Genomic DNA, 11,285 nt, shown 5'->3' with positions numbered 1-11,285 from the left:
CTGTAAAATCCTCCCTGTACCTGCTCAAACCTGCCCAGGAACCAATTTAACTCACAGAGTGATTTAACTCACAGAGACAGAGCTCCTCCTAAGCCTGGGACGGTGACTCAAGATGGACAGGAGAAATTGTAAGGTGATATTTGATGAGCCTGGATCTGACCTGGATGAGAACCAACCCATACCTAACTCAGAGTTAAAAGACTCCTCTAAGAAGAGAACCTTTGCCTCAGCTCAGACAACAGTCCCTTAGAGCACAGAATCACAGAGCAATTTGGGTTGGAAGGGCCCTTTAAAGCTCATCCAGTCCAACCCCCCTGCCATGACCCCACACATCTCCAACCAGATCAAGCTGCTCAGAACCCCATCCAACCTGACCCTGAATGTTTCCAGGGATGGAGCATCCACCACACCTCTCTGGGTGACCTCCTGTCGTATTTTATCACCCTCATTGTAAAAAACTTCTCCCTTAAATCTAATTAAATTAACCCTCTTTTACTTTAAACCATTTCCCCATGTCCTATCAAGCAGGAGAGCACCTCTTGGTGCTCTTTGGGTGCATTTCTCTGAATAAATCTGGCTGCCTAAAGCAATTGCACAGACAAATGTGGGGCTGTGAGTTCCCTCCTTGGAGAGGGCCATCACTGGAGACAGCTCCAGGAGCTGATCCATGGTTTCTGTTTTACCTCCCAGCCTGGGGTGTCCTCCTACTGCTCCCTTTTTGGGGTTTGGAATGAGATGATCTTTAATGTACCTTCCAACCCAAACCATTCTAGAATTCCATGATCCTTGGAGGCACTAATGTTTTTCAGAGCTAGAGCCAGGTCAGGTGAAGGATTCTCCTGTTTCACACTTTGTCACCTCCCTGGCTGCTGTTCCAGATGGGAACACCTCAGTGCACACCACTGTTCCTTTTCAGTGTAGTTTCATGGTTTTTATTATTATTTATTCCAGTTAATTACTCTGGGCTTGGTGCTAGGACCCAAACCATCACTCCAAAAGTTCTTAGCCTTGACAGTAATCACTGCACTGCTTTTGTCTGCTCCAGCCTCACACCCACATCTGTCACTGTCTCCTTCTTCTGCCCTCTGAATGACAAGCTTGGCTCCAAACCCTGACGTCCTGATGTTATATTTGGAAGAATTCCTAAGGCTTTTCCCATCTTTGCACCCCTTCTCAGGGCTGTCTGGTCTGGAGGTGTCACACTGAAGGCTCACATCCTCTCCCTCAGTGACTTCAGTGTCAACCAGCTCTTTTGTGAAGACACAGGGCTTCTCCTGAAACAGGAGATTCTCCCAAAATAGGTGATCCATATAAAAACCATCTGACATGGTTCAGAAGGGGTGTGAATTCTCAGATCACAATTAATCTGTGAGATTTGGATGCAGGATTGCTTGTATCAAAGCTATAGGTCAGGGTTAGTAACAAATAATTGGGTGTTTGTGACTATAAAGCCCTCAGGAAGGCACCAGTGATGATGTAAAGTGTTGTTTAACTATCAAATGATATCTGGGAGAAACTGAGAAGAAAATATTCCTGCTGAAGAACATAAATAATTAACATTTTGCAAATAAAACCTTTCATTTTCCCTCAGGACAAAGAAATCCATTTGTATTTCTGCAGCTTAGTAAGATTTGGGCAATTTTTCAACTTTTTTAAAAAGAAAATTTCTTAAAAATAAATGTGGTTATTCTGAAAAGAATGAGATGATGATCTGTCACAGAGAAAACTGTGTTTTACATCTCTGGGCAACGAGAAGTATTTATATTTCCAGCAAGGAAACATCTCTCTAATCCCACATTCTTGGGCTGTCTGGCATTCATTTTATGTCTTTGCTACCAAACACTGTCGTTTTACCTCAGTTTAACTTTTCCAGAGAAAACAATCCATTGTCAACAATGACTTTCAGGGACCACATGCAATGTTGCCTTTCAAACAAAGAAAACTGAATTTAAAACTTACTTCTTGTCCCCTTTTTTTTTGTTTTTCATTGAATTAATTTATTTCTCCTCCTGAATCATCACCTTGTCAGCTTGGGAAAAACTGAATGAGGCATCCACTGTAACATCACTGCATTATAACATTCCCATCTAAATCCATTAAACACCCCAAGATTTGTCCAGGATTACAAAGAGTTCATTCTCCAGCCATAATTTCATTATATAATTAATGTTACCCTTGAACATGTACAGATATACAATGATGGTGCTAAATTTGTAGCATTTCTGTTCTTTTTTTTTGTTTTGTTTTTCCACCTACCCACATTAACCCCACTTAATTAATTAATCCTACTCATCATTTCCTCTCCTGCAGTTGTGATGATGGATTTACCTTTAACAACCAAACTGGCAGATGTTTTCTTATCACCAGCTTCAAATGTAATGACCCCCGAGTCCTTCAGTGAGAGCTTTTTCAGCGTTAGCAGGTGATATCCACCAGGCTGGGACTGGATCTCATTAAGTTCATTGGTATGGAGTGGGGTTTTATCCAAAAACCACTGCACTCTGCTATAGTCTACGGGAGAGATTCTGCACTTGAACTTGGCAGATTCTCCTTCTAACACAGTGACATCCTCCAGGTCTTCTGTTATTAGCACTTTCTGGCCTGAAAGGAACATAAATACATCAATTACTGGAATCTTCGCTTTCTGCCGTGAAAATCGACAAGGAAAACTCCCAAGATTTCCCACGTGAGCATTTCAGGTAAGAAATACGTTCAGGACAGAAGAGATTGAAACAGAATTCCCCCAGTATTGACCACAAAACCTGCTCACAGGAAGATAATATATACAGGACACACATCAAAATTGTGTGAAGACAACTTTAAAGCGCCAGAAAACATAAAGCAGAGCAAGTAGCCAGTGCAATGCAAATCCAGGGATGTAAATTTTGTCTTAATGAATTCCCTGGAAAGGTTGGAAGGATGAGTCTCTGACAGCATTATTGGGCTTTAAATGTCAGCAAGAGATGATCTCTCCCTTGATAACCTGCCTGATTTTCTACAGCAAAAACAACTTCCTTTCTATGGGATAGGACCTTTGGTCCCATGCCTTCCTCAGGTTCAGTCCAGCCCTAAACACTGTGGGAAATGGAGAAAATATCTGACTGTGGCTTTGGCAAAAAAAACCCCAAAAATCTGCCCTGAAAACCTCTCTATAAATATAAATACATAGATACATAGATAGATACAACCCCAACTAAAAATATATATAAAAATATAAACACACTTACATACCTCACTATAAATATATATAAAATAAGGTTCTCACAGTATACAAAAAATATTTCTGATGTTCCTTCTCCTTATAAAGCCGACACAGGGATGAACTTTAACGTTCGTGACAGAGAAGTGTTTTTCCACTCAGAAAAGCTGGTGTTAAAAAGCTCAGAGTGAATTCAGACAGCTCAGAGCCTGAGGTTATGATGGGGATTAAACACATTTCTTTGCTCCTCGAGGATGCTGTAGCAGATGATCAGAGGAGGAGCCTGACTTTACATCCTTGTCTTTAAAAGATACAATAATTTGCGAGTGGATGCTGCTGCTGCACCTCCATCTGACTGCTCTTGAATAATTTCTCCAGAGGGCAGGGTTAGGTGGGACATTGGGAAGGAATTAATCTCTGGGAGGGTGGGCAGGCCCTGGCACAGGTTTCCAGAGAAACTGTGGCTGCCCCTGGATCCTTGAAAGTGCCCAAGGCCGGGTTGGATGGGGCTTGGAGCAGCCTGGGATAGTGGGAGGTGTCCCTGCCATGGCAAGAGATGGGTTGGATGAAGTTCCCTTCCAACCCAACCCATTCCATGATTCTGTGGAACTTTCTTTTATCCACCACCTCTTAGAAACCACTCCTGGGTAGAAGAATCAAGGAGAAAAACCTGAGGACAGGATAATTTTCCCTCATCCAACAGCAGGCACTGGAAATCACATCCATTTTGCATTCACAGAGGAACACCAACCTCTCCCCTCACATGAGCCTTTGGGGGGTTTAAATCACACCCAAAATACTCCAGGTGTAATTGATCCAAACTGCTCTGCATGTCCAGCTCTACATTCCTGTATTTTTGGCCACGTGTTCCTGCCACCATGAGAGAGACAGAAACAGAAACCAGCGGCTCTGCTGCCCTGCTGAGATGCAGCTGTGCCTGTGCATGTTTCCCACGGCAGAAAAGGGATGTACAGCCCCATTCCTCTCACCCATACCTTGCACAGTTAGCTTGGCTCTGGACTGGGAGTCCCCAATGTCACAAGTGTAAGTGTCACTGTCACTTTTCTCCAGGTTCTTTATGGTCAGCTGGAGAACTTGTCCTTTCTGTGTGATCTCGTATTTTCTGCCAGCCCTGAGCTCAGCCATGCCTTTCCTCCAGACCACAGAGGATGCAGCTCTCTCACTCTGGCACACAAAAACTGCAGTTCCGCTTTCATCGACTTTCAGGTCTGAGAGTTCCTTGACAAAATAATTGGGCTTTTCTGGAAGGAAAAAAAGAAATAAAAAAAAAAATAATGAGAGAGATTTGTTGCCCAAACTAATCTTGAGCATCCAGAGTGGTTTTGGATTCCCTTTGCCCCATCTCACAGAATCATCAAATAAATAATCATGGAATCATTTAGGCTGAAAAAGACCTTTAAAATCACCAAGTCCAACTATTAACTGAATTAAACCCTCTCCCCAGTAACCACATCTACACATCTTTTAAATTCCCCCAGTGGTGGTCACTCCACCACTCCTTTGGGCATCCTGTTCCAATCCCTGACCACCCTTTCCATGAAGAAATTTCTGCTAAAATCCAATCTAAACCTTGAGGCCATTTCCTCCCATCCTATCAGATGGAACGTAGCTAAGATCACCAGGTTCCCCTCCTGTCACAGGACATATCAGATGAAATATCTTCAGGAAAGTTTCATTCCATGGTCCATGTACTGGTGAGGTCTCCTCTTGCAGACAGTTTTCAGCATTCATATTCAAAGTAGAAAAATTCAAAATAGAATAATTCAAATTGCCAGTTTTGATTGGCTTGTTACAGAGCCCATAAGATTGCTCAGCATCCAAAAGGTGTTTTTTCACATCTAAATTTTTTAAGCTTTTAATCAATGATTTTTTTTTTTTAACTAAAAATTGATCCTGCCTGGGGAGATGGAGGAGAAGAAATCTCTCATGGTTGTAGATATTTACACCCAACCTCTGAACCTGCCAGCTCCACCTTCCACTGACCTTGCACTGTGATCCTGGCTGTTGTTTTGGAGGTTTCTGTCTCACAGGTGTATTCCCCGCTGTCCTTGACGGTGGATTCACGGATGATGAGAGTGGCCAGTGTTCCCTCCTGCTGCAGCTCGTATTTCTGGCTTTTCCGGATTGCTTTGCCATCCTTGTACCACCTGATGTTCACATCAGCTTTGGACAATTCACAGCTCAGGCTGATGTCCTGCCCTGCTGGTGATGTTTTATCCACCAGCTGTTTTGTAACCTCAGTAGGTTTTTCTGCAGACATTAAAAAAAAAAAGAAAAAAAATGAGTTTTGAATGAGAATCATCTCTATATGTTTGGGGTTTTTGCAATTCAATTCATAGAATCACAAGAATGGTTTGGATTGGAAGGGATCTCAAAGATCACCCAGTACCACCCCCTGCCATGGGCAGGAACACCTCCCACTATCCCAGGTTGTCCCAAGCCCTGTCCAAGCTGGCCTTGGACACTTCCAGAGATCCAGGGGCAGCCACAGCTGCTCTGGGCACCCTGTGCAAGGTTGGACCAAGATGATGGAAGGTTCCTTCCAACCCAAACCATTCTGGGATTTCCTAATTCTGTGGAAAAGGACTAACTGCACATTATGAACTATGTCTGAAAATTACTAATTCCTTCTCTCCACTGACCACCCAGGAGCCTTGGGTGATTATCTCTGATGCACATTCTGGGCTGTAATTATCTGTACACATCTAGTGCAGTCAGTTCTCAAATATCTATTAAAAGTTTTGGCATTTCACTTGTTTTTAAGGAAAAATCTCAGCTCTTCAAGGATCACAGGGAAGGTGGCTGTTTGTTGACAAACCTTAAGAAAATACACCCAGAGCTTTTCTGATCCCCTTACCTTTCACAACCAGGGAAGCCTTGGAGGTGAGACCACGGGCAGTGAAGATGACTTCCCCAGTGTCATCAGGAATCACATTTTTTATACTCAGTGTGTATTTCCGACCTGCATTGGAGGCTTTAAATCTCCCCCCGCTTTCCACTTTCCTCCCATTCAGTGTCCAGTTGAAGTCGTCAATGCTTTCATGGGACAAAATGCACTCAAAAGTGCAATCTTCTCCCTCCTGGATTTCAGTGTTCTTGAGCCGTTTGGTGATGCCAATGTTCAGTTCTGGAGAACAAAAAATTACATTAATACAAGTTAAAAATGCTTTTATGATAGACATGAGTAGATTAATGGTGTTTTTAACTCATACAAAGGGTTTATCTGCTAGATTGGCAGGACACAGTTGCATTCCTTACAGATGGCTGTGGCATGGGAAGGATTTTTCAGACTCAGAATCATCTGAAAGTTGCACAAAAAAGCAAAATGTGAATCTCCTGGCTGTGGTCAGGACAGACTGAATGAAGAACAACTCAGTGGGGCAGATTCAAGATTCAATGAGTGAGAGAAGATAAAAGCCATAAGAAAAAAAGGCTCAGGGACAATTGGTGAGGTTCTTCTCCGTGCTGACAGGAGAAATAGGAAGTTTGAATTTTTGACTTGTTACTCCTGGTGTTCAAACCAGGCAAATTAAAAATTTTTCTCATTAACATTATGAGTTTAGAAGCCATGAACAATTCTTTGTCCTTCAGGCTGACACATGGATTAGAGGACAGGCTGAACAGCTGGGCTCCACAACAGATATTGTTGTCCTGCTTTTGTGTTCCTACAATGGACTCTGAGTCAATAGCTCACAATATGAAACAGGCTGCTTGGGGGATTTTTTTGTCATTAGTTTTGATTTTTTTTGAGAAATTTTTGCTTTTCTTGGAGGATTTCTGCACTTTATGGATGTTCAGGAATAAAATATTGTCACTACCTTCCTGACACCTGATTTTCACTTAGAAACCCCAGATATACTTACACCAAAATTAACAGGGATTGTTGAGACATCACAGTATTACGTGAGATTTGTTCAGGAACAGGTGAGTACCCAAGGGATCAAGCCCAACCATATTTTTAACACCCCTTGAGATGCCACTGTCTGCAACACTTACCCTGAACGCTGACCTTTGATTTGGCAACATCAGTGCCGATGTCACAGGTGTATAACCCCGCATCTGTCTTCTCAAGGTCATGGATAATGAGGCACAGGGTCTTCCCAGACTGTGTCTCCTCATACTTCTTGCCAGAAGTGATCTTCACACCATCCTTCTTCCAAACAGGTTTGACCTTCTCTTTGGAGACTTCACATTCCAGTTTGATCACTCCTCGCTCCTCACCGAAAACGTCATCCAAGGATTTCATGAAGACAGCAGGTTTCTCTGAAGGTCAAGAGGCAAAACAGAACAACCAGGATGTTTGGGATCTTTCAGTTGCTATCAAATATTTAGAGACATTAATAAATCCTTGGCAATATTGCTGATACCAATGCAGAACTTAAACCAGTGTCACTCTCCAGCACCCCCAAGTGCTTCATCCTGCTCTCAATGCTTCATTCTGCTCCAAATCCCTTCATCCCAAGATTGTGTTGACACAAGGGGCTGCCCCAACCCAGCTGTAGCTCGAGAGCTTCACTTCTTGTGTGTCTCCATGTCCCTCTGGGTGTCACCCCAACCCTCAGGCATGCCACATTCCCCACTCAGCGGGGTGTCACCTGCACACTCGCTGAGGGTGCCCAAGAATGTGCTAAACCACAGAAACTCAGTCGTGTGACTGAACTTTCAGACATATGAAGGACAGCAGGAAACTGTCTTCTCATGGTTGACTGAATCCAGCTCCAGAACTGATGTATTAAAAAACACAGAATTATAGAATTTCCTGAGTTGGAAGGGACCCACAAGGATCATCCAATCCAACACCTGTCCCTGCACAGACATCCCAACAACCTCCTCCTGTCCCTGAGAACATTCTCTAAACCCTCCTGGAGCTCTGGCAGCCTTGGGACCATGATCATGCCCTGAGGAGCCTGTTCAGTGCCCACCACCCTCTGATGGAAGAACCTTTTCCTGATATCCAGCCTAAACCTCCCATGACTCAGGCCCAGCCGTTTCCTCAAGTCCTGTCACTGACCACCAGAGTGAAGAGATCAGTACCTGCCCTTCCACTTCCCCTGATGAACACACTGAAGACCTGAGTGAGGTCTCTCCTCAGTCTCCTCTTCTCCAGCTGACCAAATCACAAAACTGTCACCCTGAGAATCAGGCCTTTCGATATTGTTTTCATAATTTCTAGCCACTTTCCCAGGAAAGTAACCATAAACACAGCTGTTTATACATTCCATTAAAGATTTGCCTTTTGATGGACATCTCTCACAGCCAGTGTGGTTGGGAAGGTGGTGACCTGACTATCCAATCCCTGGTTGCTGTTTAAACCTATAAATACTGAAAGAACAAATAAACTTCCTTCTCCTTCCATCTCACTTCGAGCTGCATCTGTGTGAATCATTTTGTGTCAGACAGTGACACATAACCTCAGCTGCTCCTCTCAAGACTTCCCCTCCAGACCCTTCACCCATCCTCATGGCCCATATATAACAGTTCAATGTTTTTTATCCATTAATCAGGATTGCCCCATGGATTTGGTAAATAATGGTTCATTTGCACCCTTCATTCAGGAGCGTGATCTGGACCCACCTATCACCTTCAGCCTCACGGTCTCTGACACCTTGTCTGACTTCATTGTCACCGTGCCAGCATCCTCAGGTTTCACCTGCTTCATGGTCAGCGTGTAGCACTTGCCAACGCTCTTGATGTCGTTGAAGTTGTTGGTGTAGAGGAGGGTGCCATTGAGGAACCACTCCACGTCCTCGTCGTCGTGGGACAGCTCGCAGGAGAACACAGCAGAACTGTCCTCCTCGATCTCCACGTCCTGCAGGTGCTTCAGGACCTCTACATTGCGGGCTGAGGGAAACCAAGGGGCATCGTCACCACCATCACCATAAATCAGTTGTTATCACAAACAATTTCATGGAAGTTAATCAGAAGATTTGTTCTGGTCTCCTGCACACCTTCGGTCACCACATTTTGCTTACTTGGTTCTGCATTTTCTCCAACAACAACAACAACAACAAAATCTATTAAAAAGACTAATCAAAGTATTGTCTAGAGCCCGCAGTTCTCTTTTTATACATAAATCAGTTTGGAGGTTTTGTTTGTGTTTTATTTAAAAATAAGTAATTTTTTTCTAAAATGATGTTACAGTGACCCTAAGCATCCCACAGATCTCCAGTTCCTGTGTTCCTGTCACTGCACACAGAAATGCATTTTAAGTAAATTGTCCCTCATTTCCAGGGAAATTGTGACACAGAGGATGAGATGAAGACAATGATTTTGGCCACAAAGGCAAAATACAAAGAGATTCAGCAACTTGCTCAGATTTAGGGAGCAAGAGGATTTTGATTCTTTGCTTTCCCAGTCCCTGGGCAGATATTTCTCCTTGCAGCTTCTTCACTCATAAAATGCTGTTTTCAAGGATGAGATAACTTAGAAGGGGGGTTGGGACTATTATTTAATTTTAATTTATTTTTTTTAATATATATATTTGTTTGGATAGAATGGAGTCACAGAATCATTTAGGTTGGAAAAGACCTCTAAGATTGAGTCCAACCATTCCACCAGCAACTGCCAAGGTCTCCATGAAACCACATCCCCAAAACCTTTCAATCCCTCCAGGGATGGTGACATCACTGCCCTGAAGAGCTCATTTCAGTGTTTGACAACACATTCAACGAAGAACCTCTGCAAAGCCAAACTGCTACCAAGAGCTGCTCCCTCGACTTTTGGAAATGATTCTGTGGCTCAGCTCCAAGTCTTGCTGGAAGTGACACAGTGAATATCTTTTCTTGCAGTGTCACCTGAGGGGAAGAACTAGCTAGAAACAGTTCCATGCCCAGATGGGGTAGAGCATCACTATGAATAAAAATTGTATTCAGATATATAACAATAGTTATAAAATATATATATAGCAAGTAGACAAATGTATAGCTGATAGAGAAACCGACACAGCAGTCAGGAAATGAAAACCACAGCCAAGATCACCAGAATCGGAGGCCTGTAGCAGTTTAACATAAAGGATATTTTTAGTTAAAAGCACCAGAGGTCTAATTCCTTGTATGAAATGGACAATCATGTGTCTTGACAAATGTTAATTTGAACTTCACCCACATGGTGCCCTCCCACACACATTACCAGCTTCACAACAATGGATGGATTTCAGGGTTGTGGAATCAGCAGTTTGCTTTATGTAAAGAGCACTGATTTATATAAAATTAGAAGGTAACTGTGGGGATCCACCTCTCCTGAGGAGGAGGAACCTCAAGTGAAACAGAGAATCACAAAGACCAGCATCAGGCCAGCCTTGCTGCTGCAAACCTCTCGTACCTTCAACGCTCAGCGTGGCTTCGGTCTCAGCGATCCCGGCCCTGCACTTGTACACTCCGGCATCCTCGGGCTTTACCTTCATGATCTTGAGCTCTGCCGAGTACTGATCCCGCTTGATTTTGTACTTCTCCGAGGGCTCAATGAGCACCTGGCCCTTGAACCACTTCACGTGCTTTGGGGAAGGCCTGAAGTCACAGGACAGGATGACTGAGTGTCGCTCCAGAACAGTCTTGTCCTCCAGCTTCCTGGTGATCTGGATGTGGTAATCTGCAAAGCAAAGGTGGGGAAGAAGAATGGATCAATCTAAAGAGGAGGAAGGTTTTAATCTGTATTTCATGCCTATTAATTTCACATGTGGCTTTCACAAGTGTTTTGTGAACTGGTCAGATCCTGCTACAAGTGTCTCTAACAGAGTTTGAGGCTACAAAAGCATGATGATCTATAAGAAAAGCTGATTTCTGTAAGATAATACTGTTTATTAACCACCAAATTCATGGTCCACTTCTGGCTCAGTGCTTGCTGAATTGCTGTCTAATTGAAGTTTTCATTCAAGAGCAAATTAAAGACAAAACAAGGACTTCAGGACGTGATTGGAGAGATTTACCATGGTGACAGTAGAAGATAAAAAACCTTGAGGCTTTGTCCTAGATCAAGTCAACGACAAAATGAATTAAGTAAATGAGCTATCAAACTTGTCTAGTTCAGAAATGGGACAAAATAAACTCTCCTGGCAAATTTCATCTGT

General features: G+C 43.2%; 1 protein-coding gene across 1 annotated transcript in view; it reads right to left on the bottom strand.

Moving 5' to 3' along the window:
- The window catches only part of OBSCN (obscurin, cytoskeletal calmodulin and titin-interacting RhoGEF), a 165,755-nt gene that overhangs the window by 110,797 nt on the left and 43,673 nt on the right, over positions 1-11,285 (bottom strand). The window contains exons 26-32 of the mRNA XM_033512198.1: positions 10,541-10,807; positions 8,795-9,061; positions 7,217-7,483; positions 6,078-6,347; positions 5,204-5,470; positions 4,195-4,461; positions 2,329-2,601 (exon numbers count right to left, since the gene is read on the bottom strand). Of these exons, the coding sequence (XP_033368089.1) occupies positions 2,329-2,601; positions 4,195-4,461; positions 5,204-5,470; positions 6,078-6,347; positions 7,217-7,483; positions 8,795-9,061; positions 10,541-10,807 (1,878 nt within the window). The remainder of the gene's footprint in view (positions 1-2,328; positions 2,602-4,194; positions 4,462-5,203; positions 5,471-6,077; positions 6,348-7,216; positions 7,484-8,794; positions 9,062-10,540; positions 10,808-11,285) is intronic.

The sequence above is a fragment of the Parus major genome, chromosome 2, assembly GCF_001522545.3.
Source record: "Parus major isolate Abel chromosome 2, Parus_major1.1, whole genome shotgun sequence".
Classification (NCBI taxonomy): Eukaryota; Metazoa; Chordata; class Aves; order Passeriformes; family Paridae; genus Parus; species Parus major.
Note: the sequence above shows the minus strand (reverse complement) of the source record. Positions and strands in the feature narration are given on the sequence as shown.